This window comes from Gadus macrocephalus, chromosome 2 (assembly GCF_031168955.1).
Source record: "Gadus macrocephalus chromosome 2, ASM3116895v1".
NCBI classification, from domain to species: domain Eukaryota; kingdom Metazoa; phylum Chordata; class Actinopteri; order Gadiformes; family Gadidae; genus Gadus; species Gadus macrocephalus.
In genome coordinates, this window is record NC_082383.1 from 15,530,426 (window position 1) to 15,549,133 (window position 18,708).

General features: G+C 43.8%; 1 protein-coding gene across 9 annotated transcripts in view; it reads right to left on the reverse strand.

The window, feature by feature from the left end:
* Positions 1-294: 294 nt before the first annotated feature.
* Positions 295-18,708, reverse strand: part of cacnb1 (calcium channel, voltage-dependent, beta 1 subunit) — a 55,010-nt gene continuing 36,596 nt past the window's right edge. For 3 of the 9 annotated variants that reach the window (XM_060072749.1, XM_060072792.1, XM_060072810.1), the window contains 10 exons: positions 15,537-15,673; positions 15,216-15,283; positions 11,690-11,862; positions 9,279-9,359; positions 9,130-9,188; positions 8,158-8,267; positions 5,861-6,012; positions 4,564-4,659; positions 4,176-4,361; positions 295-2,475 (listed from right to left, as the gene is read on the reverse strand). In XM_060072749.1, coding sequence (XP_059928732.1) covers positions 1,924-2,475; positions 4,176-4,361; positions 4,564-4,659; positions 5,861-6,012; positions 8,158-8,267; positions 9,130-9,188; positions 9,279-9,359; positions 11,690-11,862; positions 15,216-15,283; positions 15,537-15,673 — 1,614 coding nt within the window. In that variant the 3' untranslated portion in view covers positions 295-1,923. Of the gene's footprint in view, positions 4,362-4,563; positions 4,660-5,860; positions 6,013-8,157; positions 8,268-9,129; positions 9,189-9,278; positions 9,363-11,165; positions 11,195-11,689; positions 11,863-15,215; positions 15,284-15,536; positions 15,674-18,708 lie in introns of all 9 variants that reach the window. The other 6 variants (XM_060072769.1, XM_060072801.1, XM_060072784.1 and 3 more) reach the window with 5 other exon arrangements.

Here is an 18,708-nt window from a genome sequence, read left to right on the forward strand (position 1 = left end):
ACTTTGTATGGGATCCTGTCGCCCCGTCGCGTTTGGTGTGAACGCACAGTAACGCGCGTAACGTGTTCAGTGTGGCCGTACCTTTAAGATACACAGGTGTGCCACAAGTTCAAATATTTGCATGGAATTGGAGCCACGGATCATACTGACAAGACCTGTTTTATGTTCTGTTTTTTTCTCTGTGTCGTGTTCCTCAAAGCTGGCAGTGTAATTTCCTTTTAAGGGTTATTAAAAGTATCTATCATCTATCAAATACCGTGTTGACACCTCGTCAAAAAAAAAGACAACACAATATTTCTGATTTCAATTTTTACTTAAAATACGAATTTATCCACAGATTAAAAATGAAAGGCAGAAAAAGCATATTGTAGCTACAATCAGGCACCAATGATACATATGATATCTTTTTTTTTAAACAATTGCGATAATGCAACAATAACGTTATTTATCGATCATAATTTAATATTTATTTGACTCAAGACAAACCAGGCCAAAGTCTCCTTCCGAGACACTTAGATTGCACCTGTCTTCCTGTCAACCGTGGTACTCATCTTATCTACCATCACTAAAGACAAGAAAAAAAAACACGAACTGAATACTTTTTCTAGCAGTTGGGGATTTAGTGAGTACATCACCACACTAAATATTTTTTGTATATATATATATATATATATATATATATATATATATAAATTAAAAAAAAATTCTTCAGTAAGCAATAAAACATGAACAAAGCTATTGCAAAAAAAACCTTAATGTTCTGTATAGCAACCGTTGAGGGCTATGGTGTTGAGGGTTCAATAGACAATAGACAAAGACACACACATGGTATGCAAACAAGTTTTAGACGGTTAAGACATCCTACCTCGATGTAGGCAGCCATGGCTTGGAGAGACATTTCGGCACTTCTGGATTGGGGTTGTGCGCCGTGTGATGTCGGTGAATAAGGCAGGAGACTTCAATCACACACCAATACATTCCTACCGAATGTAAGCGATCTACATGAGATGGTTCTATAGAAATGTTTGTGAGTTTGTTGTTCGTCCGTTTTTGTTGAGTCAAGGCATGTGTGAATGTGTGTAAACGTCTCATTTGGGCATGAAGTCAGTCTGAATGTAGCCATTGAAACCGATGTATGAGTGAACACGACAGTGACCAAAGCTATTGCCTTGCAGCACCCGCAAAACCTAGAGCAACGTGCAAGAAGGCGTTTGACGTAAACAGTAAGTACAATTAGTTTACCAGGTCGATCCAGAAGAGAGAGAGGGAGTTGCCATGTGTGAAACCAAGTCGACAATTCCTTACTGTTTCAACCTACCCACTAGATAATCGTTTTAAGGTCTGGGTGTTTTCATAATGGAAGGTGTGAAAATCTATTCCCCACATTCAAAATAAATCAATTGAAAAAACGTTTAATTCCAGCAGCAATCGAGTAAGTGGGAGTTGAAAGAAGGAAAGAGAAAGCCCACACTGTACATGAGGATGATGATATCAGACCCAGTTTAAGACAGCCAAGGACAGGGGTGGCCAAGGCTTGGTAAGCCTTCACCTTGTGCACTTTGACCAAAGAGTTAAGCCTAAAAAACAACCCTGTGTCGTGCTTCCAATTAAATTCAGTGGGGTTCATGCAGTATTTATGTAAGGAAGGGCGGGACAAAAAGACCTACAACAGACCGGTACGTTATATAAATTCCAACAAATTAATTGAATTGCTAAAATAACATGTTTAGGATGACAGGGGATGTGTTTCTTTACACTGTACTCTAAAGTGAAGAAAAATATGAATAAAATCATAGTGCTGCTTGAAAAGGCTCCAAAATCCACACTTGACCTACTTCCCTTTCAACACACCTCCCCACCCTTGCCATCAACCCTTCTATACTGGTACGGTGGTGTAGTGCGGTGGGGGTTGAGGTCACGTGTTTAGCGAATGTAAACATCCCTCCCCCAGTCGTCCTGGTTCTTGTTGCGACCCACGTTGTTCCCCGTCTCGGACGTGTCCTGGCAGTAGCGCTCCCGCAGCTTGCCGCGTCCATGACGCGGCTGCTGGCTGGGCATGGCGGGCTGGTTCAGGTTCTCCTGGTCCGGCTCCGCCCCCTCGTCTTCCCAGGAGGCCTGGCGGCTGTGGTGTGCCGCCGGGCGCAGGCCCCCCCCTCCTCCGCCATAGGGCTGGGGGTCTTCGCAGGGATCCGTCTCGATGTCCATGCACGAGTCGCCGGCCTCAGTGTAGGCCGAGTCGCGGCTGCCCTGCGTCTCCGAGTCAAAGGTGTCTTGCCGGGACAGGCCCCGCCCACTGCCGCTCCGCAGCTGGCCACGCGAGGACCGCAGGTTTGTCTTCTGTTGCTGGGGATGTTGCTGAGGTGGGGGTTGAGGCTTTCCCCCAAGGTCTGTCACGTAGTCATGGAGACTGCCACTCCCACCGCACTCTGTTAGAGGAATTTCTCTCTTCTGTTCTCCTGGTAACAGGTAGGGTCCCTGGATTCAGCCATACCCATGTGTTGTGGAAACAAACACATACACACACACACACACACATACACACACACACACACACACATTGCATGCAGAGAAACAAACGGTAAAGCAAAGCCATGCAGTTATGAGGGAGACAACAGAGATAAGCCAGTAATAGGCATGTTTCTTATTGTCTAAATATTAGCATTCATGCAAAACAAGTTATTCATAGCTGGGTTGCCATCCATATCCACACACTGTAAGTGGGGGTGATCCTGTGAATGAGGTTCTATTTTTTGTTGGACAGTCTAACATGACCAATGGCCCTCACAAAGAAATTATATCAATTTAATTCTGAAAACCAGGTAAAGTTGGATGGAAACACGGCATTTGTAATTTTTGAAACATTATCCTCAATAAAAAGATCAGTATTAATAAAATTAGCAGTTATACACACCTCACATGCATCCAATCTTTAACATCACATTTAGCAATGATTCGCCCTCCAAACTATTACACATTCCCAGGCAGTTAATGGTGCTGTAGGTACATAAGGTAAGTTGATGGCATCGGTCAACTATGACGTAAGAATGTAAGAATATCTGTTCGGGTTTACTACGCATAACTCTGTATGAGACAATTTTGAGTTTAGACTGTGACCAATTACTGACATCTATACCCTGATTGGTTCAAGGAGTCCATCTTGCCTGTCAATCACAGGTACTTAATGTAAATCGTATTAATAGCAGTGAACGGTAGGGTTGGAGGGAGCAGAGAGAAAGCAGCCTTTTCATTATTGTTTAATGTTGGTTGTGATTGGTATTTTTTTCAAATCTTGCCCTATTCTGCTATTTTCTGGCTGCCTCTTTGAACAACTCTCGAGACTTTTCTATGGAAGCATTAATCAAAGTCGTTCTGCATCCTGCTGTTCAAATAAAAAAGAGTCAGATAGATTAGGACAGAGTGCTTCCAGAGGTCCTGTGTATGAGCATGCCATTTGCATTACAGGGTTTGTGGTTTGATAGAAAAATATCACAGCAATGCTTTGGAAAGAAGCCTCTACCAAATGGCTGACATTAGCATCCCCTGAGCCGCTCTGACAAATCTATGCCGGCCACTCTTTCTTAAGACCTAGTCCAAATAACATTTGCATCCCAAAGATTTCATAATATGCTCTGTGCTTAACTTTATTAATTGCATTGTACGGAGACTGCTCGAGCCTGCCTAACAAGGTGTGGAGAAAAGCTCTTCCTTTTCCTCAAATTGGTGTTGACTATTGATAACAGCAAACTGGTTAGATCAAAAAGGTTAGCAATATGCTGCATTTCTGTGGGTGGCTGGCCAGATCACACCCATGTAAACCAGGAGAACAGGAACTACGACTAATGAGTCAGAGAGAAGGTGTTTGTCTTGTATTCTTGTTTGTCCCCCAATCCTCGCAACTATACCTATCTGCACAGTTCCCAGTTGTGTTTTATGTTGTTGCTATCGGCAGGATGCATCATCGTGGGAACGCTCCTTTCCCTTATCTAAACGGGAAGGCAGCGGCGCAGCACATATGCGGAGCTTATGTTCTGACGTAGCCGGATTCTTCTCTCCTTTCCTTCCCCACCCCCCCCAACGGGCCACTAGAGAGTGTGCTCATCTTCCTTCCCCTCGACGTGGCCTTCCAGGCCGGGCCAGATATCCAGGTTTCTGCGCAGGGAGGTGAGCACCTGTACCTGCAGGTTAGAGACCGGTTCTGGGGAGGCGGCCAGGGCGGCTGTGGCCATGGTACGGTTCAGTAAGGGGTTGGGTGGGTTGCTGCTCGGGGGGTGGGTAGCCTTCCAGTAGGCCTCCAGGTAGTCAGCGAGGTGCTCACAGGCATCCTCCAGCTGGTTCTCGTCCAGGATGATGTCAAACAGTTCCTGGGCACAAACGTCAGAATTAGTTCACTTGGTCCTGTTTCTATTTTGTGTTTCAATAGTTTCATTCATTAAGTTTATAAGCTGTTTTGCCTGTTACTCATATCCTAAAAGTTGTACATATTGCGTGGCCCAGACACTTTTCTGTACAATGTATTCTAAGGTTTGTTTTGAGATGGGTTAAGGGTCACAAAAAGGAACTCACAGGAGGGCATTGGGCCAACTTGTCCGCAGCGACCATCTGCACGTTCAGGTGCTTGGCTTGGGACTTTCCTCTTGACTTGATGAGTCTCTGAAGCACCTAGATCAACACAACACCACTCAATATCTTCAGATGTGGCCGACGCATTACATAAACTGCTGTCAAGAAGCATGCTTACATCCTTGCCGTATTCAATGCCATATTCAATGCACATCATAAGTTATATGTTACCTCCCCTTCTCTGCTTTGCCCGCCCAGAGAATTTGGTCCGCCAATGAGACAATGAGCTACGACTGTTGTACACTTCTTTGTTATTTGGATAACCGTTCTGCTGTTGGTGCTATGGCACTTAACACGTTGTGTTCTCTGACGTATCTGGTATTTCCACAACGAGACTCGTAGTGGGGGTTATCTCAGCCATGGTGGAGAAGGAATTGGGGGAAAATAACTTTTGCTTTGACTCCCTGAAGTACATGAACCGCGACATGGAGGAGAAAGGGATTGATGCCCTCGATTGTCTCCCGCCGGAGCCCCGCTGCCCGCAGCCGCTGGGCACCACCGCCGCGAGGCACCACCGCCACGAGGCACCACCGCCACGAGGCACGCTGCCCGCTTCTGAGGCGATGGTGCCTCGTCGGCGGGTAGCGGGGCTCCGGCGGGAGACGATTGCGGGCAAAAATCCCTTTCTCCTCCATGTCGTGGTTCAGTCTACTTCAGACACAGTCGTTTGAGATTCATAATATCGTCTGGAGGCGCACACAGCTTTTGGCCGTGATAATATGTATTATCACAGCCAAAAAGGAAGAAAGGGATTGTTGCCCGCGATTGTCTACTGCCGGAGCCCCGCTGCCCGCCGCCGCGAAGCAACACCGCCGCAAGGCCCCACCGCCGAGGTCCCCCCAACCGCAGCGAGGCACACTGCCCGCTTCCGAGAGAGTGGTGCCTCGTCAGCGGGCAGCAGGGCTCCGGCGGGAGACAATCGCGGGCGACAATCCCTTTCTCCTCCATGTCGCGTTTCAATCTACCTTAGATTGATGTGGAAGTGGAAGAACCAGAGACGTTGGAGAACCCGACGCAGTCTTTTGAGATTCATAATATCGTCTGGAGATACAGCTTTTGGCCATGATAATATATATTATATGATATAGATATATATGTATATGTATAATATGATATTATGTAGATAAAGAGCTCCAGGACTCCGGCCAGAGCACCCGGAGTGTTATAGAATATTGACAGATATTCACAGATATATTTACAGATGTAAGCGGTACGCAGAATTGTAATTTTCTGTCCATACCTTAGGAGATGCTATTTTGATGTAGACGATGATCGGGGCCAGGGAGGTCTTTGCCAGCTGAGAGGGATGGTTGATGGTGTCTGCATCGAGGGCCACCAGCTGCAAGGTACGAGCCAGCTCAAAGATACGCTCGATCTCGCTCTGCACCTCGGCTGGATGTCCCGGTGGAGAGAAAGCATCCAAAAAACAGGCAGACAGACAGTGAGATTTAACATCTGTTGACTAAGTTGAGAGCTCAATTCAAAAATCGATTGTTTCAATGTGGGTTTAGTTAATTCATTATTTTGCACGTTGCACACGCGCATATAACCGGCATGTTAGTGTTACTATCTCATGCACGTCGGCGACTATCGACAAGAAGAGTATTGAAGCGGATGGAGAGTTCCATTTAGACACAGCCAAATCGAACCAGCGTGGCAATCTGCGGCTAGCCACCACTGCATCCAGCCTGCAGCACCCCAGGCCCAGCCACCCCTCGCCCAGCCAGTGCAGGAGCCAAAGGCCCCATGCTCCATGAGGGAGATGGGGAAAGACCCTGTCGCCCGGGTGGAGGATGGACAACATTTCAAGTTCAAGTTCAATACTTTATGCCACGTCAACACATTTGATTGGAATTTGTCTAAGTTGTAGACAAATTTGGTTGCAGGTTAGTAGCGGCCAAACATTGAGCAATCAGTGTGCACAATCGATGTTCAACCGTCCATCTCCACACACACTAGCAGCGGGATCTCCTGCATGGCACTGGAGCACCATTGTTATATTCATCTATTGCAAATAATGCAGTGGAATGATGGCTGCCAGAGGATGGAATGTCACCCCACTCTTTGTTTTTTTTGTAATCATCAACTTAAGACCTGAGAGATGTTGTGAGAGAGACATGACAGGCAAGCAGACGAAAATGAAGATGTGCCGACAAACATGGCATGTTGGAACACGACAAAGGATGGAGTGGGGAGCTGAGAGATGCAGTGTACTTTTGTTCCTGCCAGGGAGAGGTCATACGTACCCAACACGTCTGGAGAGGTCGAGAGGTCAAGAGTGGGGCGGAGAGGTGGAGGGGGGGGGGGGGGGGGGGGGGTTGCACGGCAAGCGGACGGGCGGATGGGAGGGATGGGATGGGCCGGCGAAGGGCAAGGAAGACAGGATGAACAGAGAGAGACAAGAGGCCACATCATAAGACTCGGATTGAGCAGTTGGGGTATGGCAGGATCATGGCTGAGCCCTACTGCTAGGGCCATACGGAGGGTTTGGTTTTGGATGAAATATGAATCCGTTCTGCATTGGCTGCCTTGACAGGTCATTATGGTATGAGATTATGATTCATATCGAATAGCCAAGCAATACCTAAAATGTCCCAGAGTGGACACTTAATCAAGTAAAAGTAAAACCTGTATTCTAAATTACAAATTTAGCAATAAATTGTATTCTATCTATGTTGTTTTGTTTATAAACAGTTTTCTATTACTCCAGTAAACACAAACAAAACCATTTCCTGTTCTTAGTTCTGCTACGGACCCTCCTTATTAAAAAACAAGAAATATTTTAGCACTTAAAAAAAGGGCGAGAAAAGGGCACTTTGAAATGAAAAAATGGAACGAGAAAGATAGTGATGGTCAAATGAAGATGGAAATCACATGTACGGATAAAAACCACATAGAGGATGGAAAGGTATTTGCATGCCATTATCCTTATCCTTACTCTCCATTGAGAAGCAAAATCCTTTCCTTTATATCGAGGTATACCCAGGTGAAATAATGAACTGAACGTTGTGGTCTAGCCAACAATAGATTTCAGGGGGGTTCATAAAGTTTCAGTAGTAACAGAAATTGAAAATGACTGGCAAGGGTGTAAGGAACTTAAAGCTTACCTATTATACCACCAGGTGTGGTAATGACCAATCACACTCACACCTGGTATAATATGTCACCTTTAAAAAAATCTTAGCTTGAGAAAGCTAACATCTCTTTACCAAATGATATTTTACTCAATCACTATCTATCTACTACATGGAATATCAATCTTCTGCTGATCTGTTGGAATTCTGAAAATCATCAATATCTAAATCATTTTCCACTTTATAACCCATAGTCCATTTTCATTTAAATTAAAAGGAAAAAGGAATGTTAAAAGAACGTTATTCCGGAATCTTAAGATTCCAACAAGTAAAAAATGCAACAAAATACATCGATTTTTTTATTTTCCTTTTGCGTGATCTTTAAATCATGTCCTCTACTTCAGGGAGTGGGCGGTTGAACCCAGTATCCCACCCGGCTCCGCCACGGTGGGTAAGTACCTACCAAGGCTGGAGCGGGTGCTTGACCGCTCGATGATGGTGTGTTTGCTTGGGTTGTTGAGGACGGAGCGCTTGGCCAGGGAGATGTCCGCCGTCACCCTAGTGATGGATATCCTGCAAGCACAATCAGAGAGTCAGTGGTGGTCGGGATCAGAACCTGGTTCAAGTTCTACTGCCATTTAATCAAGACACAAAGGTTTTTATTTGTCACATTCTCGTACAGGATGTGCAATTAAATGTTTGCGTGACATTCTCTGTATTTTCTGTTCTTGAAAAAGAAATAAAATGCAATAGAATAAAATAAATTTTAAACAGAAATTAAGAATATTATAAATATATATAATATTAAAACTAGATATGCATGGGAGATGTGCAATAGGGTCAGGGTTTAAACTTTCAAAGTGCAGGGGGGGGATGGAGGGATTGTCAAGTGGTACGGTATCACTTAGTGATTGAATTGGTTCACATCTTTCTCCTATCTCAGCCATGGTGGAGAAGGAATTGGGGGAAAATAACTTTTGCTTTGACTCCCTGAAGTACATGAACCGCGACATGGAGGAGAAAGGGATTGATGCCCTCGATTGTCTCCCGCCGGAGCCCCGCTGCCCGCAGCCGCTGGGCACCACCGCCGCGAGGCACCACCGCCACGAGGCACGCTGCCCGCTTCCGAGGCGATGGTGCCTCGTCGGCGGGCAGCGGGGCTCCGGCGGGGCTCCGGCGGGAGACGATTGCGGGCAAAAATCCCTTTCTCCTCCATGTCGTGGTTCAGTCTACTTCAGACACAGTCGTTTGAGATTCATAATATCGTCTGGAGGCGCACACAGCTTTTTTTTTATATAATATTAAAACTAGATATGCATGGGAGATGTGCAATAGGGCCAGGGTTTAAACTTTCAAAGTGCAGGGGGGGGATGGAGGGATTGTCAAGTGGTACGGTATCACTTAGTGATTGAATTGGTTCACATCTTTCTCCTACCTGCCCTCAAACTTGTGCTTCAGGAAATCAAAGAGCGCTTTCTGCATCATGTCAGTCACCTGGAAACCACGAGGCATGAGGATTAGGGAGACTGGTGGCTCTGGGGCAGTAATGTGTGCAGTTTGGGCTTGGTGTGGTGTATGGCTCACCTCATAACCCTTCAGCGAGGGTCCTACAAGGATAATGGGCCTCATGGATGGGACTACGTCGTAGGGGGGAACGTGCTCCATCTGCTCCAAGGTTCAATGAGAGAGGGGAATATGAAAGCGATGGAACGCACAGGTCCGCTCTCAAAATGCTCGCGCAAGAGCACACACAAAACACACACTCACGGGTATACTCATCTTTCTTTTCTTTTTATTTATTATACAGGAAAGTATTAGAAGTAACAAAGTTACAATATAAAACGGGCCTGTCTCAGTAAAATAGCTGATTTCCAGCAGGTTCCTGTTCTGCAGCACATATAACATGTAACAGCGACAAGGCACATCGCACGTCACATTTACATACAACACATAACAGGGACATAGCACGTCAAACATCAGTAGGACAATCATATGGACAGCAGACTGAGCATAGACTGTGATCTATATAAGTCAGTGTTTGCAAGTGTATTGAGGAGTAACAGTTTATATGCTTTTTTGAAGTGTGTGATGGATTGTAATACTCTAATGTGATGGGGAATGCCATTCCAGACTTTGGTGAAAGTATGGATGAAGGACCTCTGTCCATAGCCGTTATTCAAGACATGCACATGCAGATACAGACATTTCCATTGAGCTGAAGGTCGCTCGTACATGAATTAATACACACTAACCACACAAGGACTCAATGGACCCCTCTTGTACCCCCGGCATACAGCAACCAGGTTGTAGATGTTTATAGGTTTGAGTGTGAGTGTAGGAACTGGGTTGGGCGGAAGCTATAGCTGTTTTGCCTCAATCTGTCATCTACTCAGGTTGTACCGTATGATTAACTCTGCATGGAGATTAAGTTATACAAGATAGGCGAGAAGAAGTTATAACAACAGTGAATAAGTATCGGAATTCTACCTACCCATATGTTACGAAACAATATTTTGGTGTGTTTTGGCTGCTAGCTGACAAAGAATGATACAATTCTTATGACAACCAGAAACTAAAGTACATTTTCTGAGGCTCCAAACCTGTTGTACATTGAGCAATCATTGTGCAGAGGTGTGCAGCCCTACCAAGGCCCCTGGGTCCATCATCCATACTCACTCCCATACTGACAAAGCCACGGAGGACATTTGTTTTAATTTATTTTGTTTTTAGGCTTCACATTATTTTTTTCTGGACGATTTCTTTGTTACAGCAAGGGTCTACAAGATGAAACCAAAAAATGGATGAGCAAGCCAGCGTCGAGAAGGAGGAAGCTGACTAGGGGGGTGAGAGTTAGGTCAGGCCTTGTTCCAATTCTGTCCCTACTCCCTACCACTCTGCTTTGAGCGACCCCTAAACTACGAAACGGGACAGATTCAGTGCACATTATTGGTTGACAATGCAGAGTCGTTTACCTCACTAGTAGCATCGGCAACTATACTAACCCTTTATACATCAAATATTCTAATTTAATAATTACTTTTCATCCACTGACTACTGTAGCGGTAGGCTTGTGGCACACAAATGCTACATTTGTAAATTACATGGTTTTGACACAACTTAACTACACAATCATCTGATTTTATCATCTGACATATCAACAAAACTTAGAAAAGTTAACATTTAAGATTAACTAATTGATAAGATCTGGTTACATTTTGGCTCTTTGCGGTGGTGGCGGACCAACCATCTGTAGCCATGGATGGATACATTCGTGGATGGTCCTACGAATGGATGCTCCATTCATAGGACCATCTCGAGGGCAAATACCACTGCCATTACACACATCGTCCAAGTGGGACACCCTACACTACGCAGGAGCGTGCAAAAGGTAGTGGTAATGTGAACAGGTAAGGGAGTCAGGACAGTATTGGGACAGGACATTAGTGTCATTAAAGAACCAAACACACTCACCGATTTCTGTTTCTGTTTAGCCGGCCCACCTACGGTATTCATTCAGCAAACACACAAAACAAGGCCCACCAGAAGATTAGCAAGACAGGGGAGACAGGGACAAACACAGTTCACATTGTGTTAATATCCCACTCAGACGAGAGGGGACTTTGAGAGGCTCGGCACAAACGCGTGCAATTCAGTGCCCTGCCTCTCCCGGTTGACACACACATGAACAACCCAAATCCAAACACATCTTTGCCTTACCTTTAGAGATCCATAACTAACTGGGCCAATCAGTGTTAGATGCAGGAACAGGCATTCAGAACGGCCCATTTTGGGGTGGGTTAGTGAAACAACAGAGCTGTGACATTCTGGAAGCAGAGAAGCAGTAATGCCTGGAAGCATTTCAGAGGACAAGCGGACTGAGGGTTCATGGTGGGTGCATGTGTGTTGGTGTTGGTGGTGGTGGGGAACAGGGGGCGGGGGGGAAGTCGTTAGCAAGGCCAGCTTGTGGCTGGGAATCCATATGCAGTTTCCCACACCTGCAGTGTTACCTTCTTAAAGAAGGGCAGCCGATGTGCGTTGGCTTGTGGGGACGTGACGCTGCCAGAGGTGCCCTTAGGGGAGCGAGGGTCCCCCTGACTGTCAGGGGGCTCCTCAAAGTCCAGGTCGAGAGGGTCAACATCAAAGGTCACGGTGGTCATGTCGACGTGAGCTGGGGAGGGGGAGGGAGGAGGGGAAGCAGGGTGGGAGGGGGGTGATACATAGAGAAAGACCGGCAATACAGCAAGAGACAGGGGAGAGAGGAGGAGAAGAAGAAGAAGAAGGAAGAGTGGGAAGTAGTAGGGTTGAATGGAGGAAAGGATGGGGAGAAAGTAACACAAGAGAAGAAAAGGGGAAAATGGTAAAAGGATAGAAAGATAGAATGAAAGCATGTGAGATGCAGTGGGAGAAAACAAACAGCAAAGGACGGTACAGAGAAAGATGTCACAGTCACAGGTTTTGGAGTCAACAGGGAAGGTGCATCGTCTTAGCGAGAGACATTGGTTACTAAAGGTCTAAAGAGTGCCTTGTGAGACATTCCTAATTTGCGTTTCACAATGAATACCAGTCTGGCCTTGAATGGGTGGCACCCACCATCCACTCGAATGCTGATTGGTTCTAGAATTTAACCTTTTTTGGAAATGCTTTCTACAGGATCAAGGCCAGACTGATCTGCAAAGAGAAACAGAATGTGTACTTTTTGAGATTACAGTCTAATGAGCTACCGAGATTACATTGACCGGGTTTTACGTGAACATATCAAACAACAGAGGACAAAGTGCATTTTAAGCACCAGAGAAATGGTACAGCAACATGGGGCGGAACCAAATTATTGCAGGTTGGGTCATTGGTGTGCTTCACAGAAAGATACGAAGAAATTAAAATTGAATGACAAAAAAGCCAGAGTGGAAATTATGTGTTGAATGAAGAGTTGTGTCGCAGGGGAAAGGAATAATATCCCCAATGGTATTGAGGTTCAGCTATGAGTAGAGCTATGGCATATCGTCAATGAACTATTCCCAGACCCTTTTTGTATTATGTTCATAAAAAATATATGGTTTAAATAAGTTTCTTGATACCTGAATCTTGACATTGTGGATCATTTGGGCTCAGTTATTGGGTAGAGCAGAGTCCCATAGCAGGAACCACATTACCCTACCACCTGATAGCGTAAATGAGAGGCTTGTTCTGTCCGACAGTCAGGGCTCAAGCACAAAAGTCTGGTGTTAATACAAAAGCAGTCTTTGTGGACACTCTTCCTCTCTTGATCCATGTATCTCATGCATAAAAAAAAGGAAAAACGCCTCTAACGCCAATTGGCTGAATTTACGTACTGAAGATAATTTGGGAATGGATGGCCTTCCATTACTTTGGGTGCCATTTGGGTTTTGTCTGCTCTTTTGCATCTTTACAAGCCAGTCTGCAAACAATTCTGTGTCTCTAATGATCTGTAAGGCTTCTCTGGCCATAGTCCTGGGTCCATCAAATGCTGGTCTGCAGTGCTCTCACTTTTCTCCCCTTCCTCTTCTGTCCTCGCCTCTTCCTTCTCCTCACCCTTAGAGTAGCCTTCATTTCCCTCACTCTTTTCACCTCCATCATCCTCTGTCACATCTTCTTGCTCACTATCTGCTGATGGACATACCCCTCTACAAGCATGTACTATACATGATTGATATTAGCCTCTGAATCTGCTTATAGCCTTAACTTACAATAAAACCGGCTACTTAATGTTAGTGTTATTTAGTTCCTTTCATTCTGAAGGGCTACAATGATTGCTTTGAATAACATTAAGTTGCCACTATCTGAGCTCACCTTGTCTCAAATCCTCAGTAAAAATCATGAGAATATTAGGGATCTGCCGCTGCTCAACTCTCTGTGGTCGTTTCTAATAGTAAGGACAGTGTGTTTCATCATTTTTAACTATGCTAGGTAGTTTATTTATTGGATAAACATGTCATATGAAATTGTAGGTATGATGCTAATTGGTTCATGATATTGATTAATTCATTTTATGCAATGCATTTATGCTCCAAGTTAGCTCCCTGGCTGATGCCAGCTTACTGCTGATATTAGCTTGAACCATTCTTAAACCAGGGTTGCCCACTCTCACGCATCTGGCGGGTCACTCACACTTTCAGCATCCATCTCACACTCTCATGTATACGCAAGAAATGTCATGGCAAATCCATTTTTCTCCCCTCTCATTCCATTACTTTCTGTTGATACTAGTGATCAAAAAAAAAAATGGATGTGGTCTAGTCTACTCACTAGACTAGACCACAGTGTATTTATTTCTTAATGACAGAAGAGGAGTTTAAGGCCCACAGCTGTAACAGCTGTAACATCTGCCTACAACGTTCTCACTGCAGTATTCTATGATTGTTAATTTGCTGATAACCTTGCACCTGATACAGTTGATAACCTTGCACCTGATACAGTTGATAACCTTGCACCTGATACAGTTGCTTGTGAAAAGTTCAGAGAGAGTTCAGAGCATGGTTCGGAGTCGGAGCCCACTGATGCGTTTGAAAGTTTTGATAACAATCAAGGTAAGCAAATAAATACAATTTATCTGCCTACCTTGAACATCATCCAAACTTTCAAACGCTGTAACGCAAGCATGCACAGTCCAAAAAATGTTTTACTCCTTAGTTGTTCTAGAAGTATCCAATGTTCAGTCTACAGGAAACCTGTGAGTTGTGGTGTTCTGGGGGGGTGGGGTAACTATTATGTGTCCTTTTTGTTTTGAGATTTCTTATTGTTTTGATGTTGTTGTTTAACATGTTCATTATTTAATCACCTCTTTCTTTATCTTTTTATAGTGCATTCAATAGATTTATTGTACAATTTGAAAAAGCATTTCCATTCTATTCGTTTTTAGTTTTTTTTACATAAATCAGGGTTTATACTAAGTAAATGAGGTCTGACATTTTTTTAATTGGGGTTTCCAAATATCCCCAAATAGTATGCACAATCTGAGTGAAATATTTTAAAATAAAATATATACATTCATGTCAAAATATTACAATATTTTATAAACCATTGCCTGGATTCATTCAAATTATCTATTGGATATGTAGCGAGCATTTGAATTTAGAATCGCATCGTTATTTTAAATTGAATGAATAAGAATGCACAAGTAGTGTGCTTGTGCAAGAGTTCTGTATTGTGCTTCTAATTTTAATTGTTGTGTTTTCAAAGGTACTATGTATGTGGGCATGCAGGTTTTGTGAGTACACTCACAAGTCTCTCTTTGTTCTCTCTCACTTTTGCCTCAATCTGTCATCTACTCAGGTTGTACCGTATGATTAACTCTGCATGGAGATTAAGTTATACAAGATAGGCGAGAACAAGTTATAACAACAGTGAATAAGTATCGGAATTCTACCTACCTATTCTACACACGATTTGAAAAAAAAAAAAATTGCATCAACGTTTTGGGTGTGTGCAAGGGTAATGTATGCATGCAGATTGTATAGATTATCACTCTCTTTCAAAGTGACTGAACAGTATGGGTGACCTCACCTGTGCCGGGTGGGGTGGGTCTGCGGGTCCCTGTGGCGACGTCTAGGCTAGAGCTCCCTCCAGATTTACTGTGGTGGCAGAATTTTCTCTCAGCTGATTGCATCATCTCATGTACCAGCTTATTAGTATAACATATAACAACATAACATTGTTTGAGTGCAATAATGTTCTTGCTGAGCTCGTCCTTCAAGGGTCGAAGCAACCGAGAACAATCAGAATAAACTGAATTGTGCAATGTATCGACAGGTGGAACGATCCTGGTTTCTGAAAGGAGTCCTCTGTGGGATGACTTCCCCTACTCTGTTAAGTACTTTAGGTTACCTGGAGCTGAGTCGGTTCTGTCTCATCCTCTGTTCCTGCAGCAGGCGGGTGTTCTCCAGTTTGACGGGGCTGGGAATGAAGCCTACCTCGCAGCCCTCCTTCACCAGCCGGCCAATCCACCAGTCGTTGTTGTACTTCTATGGAAGGCAGCATGCGATGCTAGATGCTAAAGCTACCAGTAACAATTGCCTTAACCACAAGCATTTTTGCCTCTGTTTGCTCGCCCTCGTGCACACACGTACACACACACACACACACACACACACACACACACACACACACACACACACACACACACACACACACACACACACACACAGTGGCGCAAAAAGTGGGTATGCACTATATGCGGCGCATAGGGGCGCCGCACCAGAGGGGGCGCCAAAGCGATAGAAGTAAAAAAAATTGAGTCGTCATTTTCTGTATTTAACAGCGTTTGTGTACATGATATGATGATCAATAACAGAGGAAGGAACGACACTGATAAGGCGCCCCCCCGCTCCTTCGCCTCCCTCCCCCCCTCCTCCCCACACGGCGCTCCAGTGGGCGCCCCCTCAATCACACCCTGGAGGCGAGCGCCAGAGTGTCTTCATTTGAACCGCATTGTCATCTGATGACACGTACCTCAATACGGAGAGGCAGAGAAGAAAGCCCTCAGGGTCACAACATAGAAAAAGAAAGATTGGGAAGGAGAAAGGGTGCGCAGGGATGAAAGAAAGCTTTTCAAAGTGGTTGAAAGACAGTCGTTTTTATGTCAGTGTATCAAGAGGAGGCTTGTAAATAATCAGGTTAGCTAAATCTACTACTAGTAAAACAACAGGTTACTGTTGTCTTGCAACTGTGTACTGATCAGAATGGAGCCTACAATATAACGGATAATAGCAAGAAAAATAAAGGAACGTGTTTGTGGTTATTTTGTTTTACTTCAATCTCTATGCAATTCTTTGTTTTATGTCAACAGACCCAGTAAAAACTGAGTTATAAAGTTGATACTCTATAACTCTGTTAATAATCCAAAAGTAAATAAGTTAATACAAAAAAAAAAAAAAAAAGATTATTATCGTATCTGAATCGAGACTGAATCGTTCTACACAGTATTGCGATGCATCGAAGAATCGATTATTTTTCACACCCCTATTGGTTACTGTACTCCAACAGTTCTAACAGAGTCTATTGTTTTGCATGTAAGCTTTTTGGTGAAGCTAGAGTTGCTGACACGCGCCTTGTGGTGGGGTATAATAACTGGCAGTGTCTTTCAAAGATACTGAAGCACCATGAAACAAGTGGTTACCACATAAATGCTTATCTGATGTGGAAGGAATTGGCATCCCGCTTATGCCTAGGTAAAACTATTGATAGTGAATTGCAGAGAGCCTGTTGACCCGAGTGATCGACTGCATACTCTTCCTTGTAGAAAGAAACCTGCCACTGAGGGGGACAAAATGCACACTTATAGGAAATCCTAGAAATGGAAATTTTCTGGGTATCCTTGATCTCATAGAACGGGAAGGTTGTTAAACAGGCAGAGCAGCTTAGAAAGGCTGCCTCTAAAAAAAACACAGGATATCTGTCCTGGTGCACTCAAAATATTTTTTTTCATTCAATATCAGAGTGTGTTTTAGGTCAAATTGGTACCCAGATCAAATGGGGGGGGGTGGGGGGGGCGCCTGCTATGTGTCTGCATACCCCCCAGAAAGTAGGCAGTTGCGCCCCTGCACACACTGCGGTCAAGCCAGCCGACCCATCGAGATCAGCGGTCAAGCCAGCCGACCCAGTTTTTTGCCGTACCTGTATATACTAGCCATTACGGTAATAGCGCCTCAGCGCGTCAGAACTAGTTTCAAAATAAAAGCATTTGTCTGGTACATACCGAAAGACAGTCATTAAAAGCAAATACTATCAAAGGAAATGTACGGACGTTGTGATATTTACTTGCAAAATAAAAGCCCAACTAATTGACAAATGTAAGCTTATACCAATAGTTTATTGGAGATTTATAATGAAACGCCCTGTTATCCCAGACTCATTTCACATCAGGGTCATAGTTCACGACCCCATAGTGTCACCCAAGAAGTTTCAGGATATTCTGATGTATAATTTCAAATTAAAAGCCCACTAGAAATTGAAATATGAGACTTATTACAGATGAATTTGGATTAAATTTAAAATGAAACGCCCTGTTATTCCAGACTCATTCCCCTTGAGGGTCATAGGTCACGACCCCATAGTGTCTCCCAAACAGTTTTAGGACATTCTGATGTGTAGTTTCAAATTAAAAGCCCACTAGATATTGAAATATGAGCCATATTAGATATGATTTTGGATTACATTTAAAAGGAAACGCCCTTTTATTCCAGACTCATTCCACGTCACGGTCATAGTTCACAACCCCATAGTGTCACCCAAGAAGTTTCAGGATATTCTGATGTGTAATTTCAAATTAAAAGCCCACTAGAAATTGAAATATGAGACTTATTACATATGAATTTGGATTACATTTAAAATGAAACGCCCTGTTATTCTAGACTCATTCCACTTGAGGGTCATAGTTCAAGACCCCATAGTGTCTCCCAAACAGTTTCAGGATATTCTGATGTTTAGTTTCAAACTAAAAGCCCACTAGATATTGAAATATGAGACATATTACATATTATTTTGGATTACATTTAAAAGGAAACGCCCTGTTATTCCGGACTCATTCCACTTCAGGGTCATAGTTCACGACCCCATAGTGTCTCCCAAACAGTTTCAGGACATTCTGATGTGTTGTTTCAAATTAAAAGTCCACTAGATATTGAAATATGAGACATTAGGTATGATTTAGATGTGAATTTGGATTAAATTTAAAAGGAAACGCCCTGTTATTCCAGACTCATTCCACGTCAGGGTCATAGTTCACAACCCCATAGCAATACCCAAGAAGTTTCAGGATATTCTGATGTGTAGTTTTAAATTAAAAGCCCACTAGATATCTGTCGGTCCTTCTAATGTCTATTGAGACATTAGAAGGAAACGCCCTGTTATTCCAGACTCATTCCACTTCAGGGTCACAGTTTACGACCCCATAGTGTCACCCAAGAAGTTTCAGGATATTCTGATGTGTAGTTTCAAACTATATGTAATAAGTCTCATATTTCAATATCTAGTGGGCTTTTAATTTGAAACTACACAT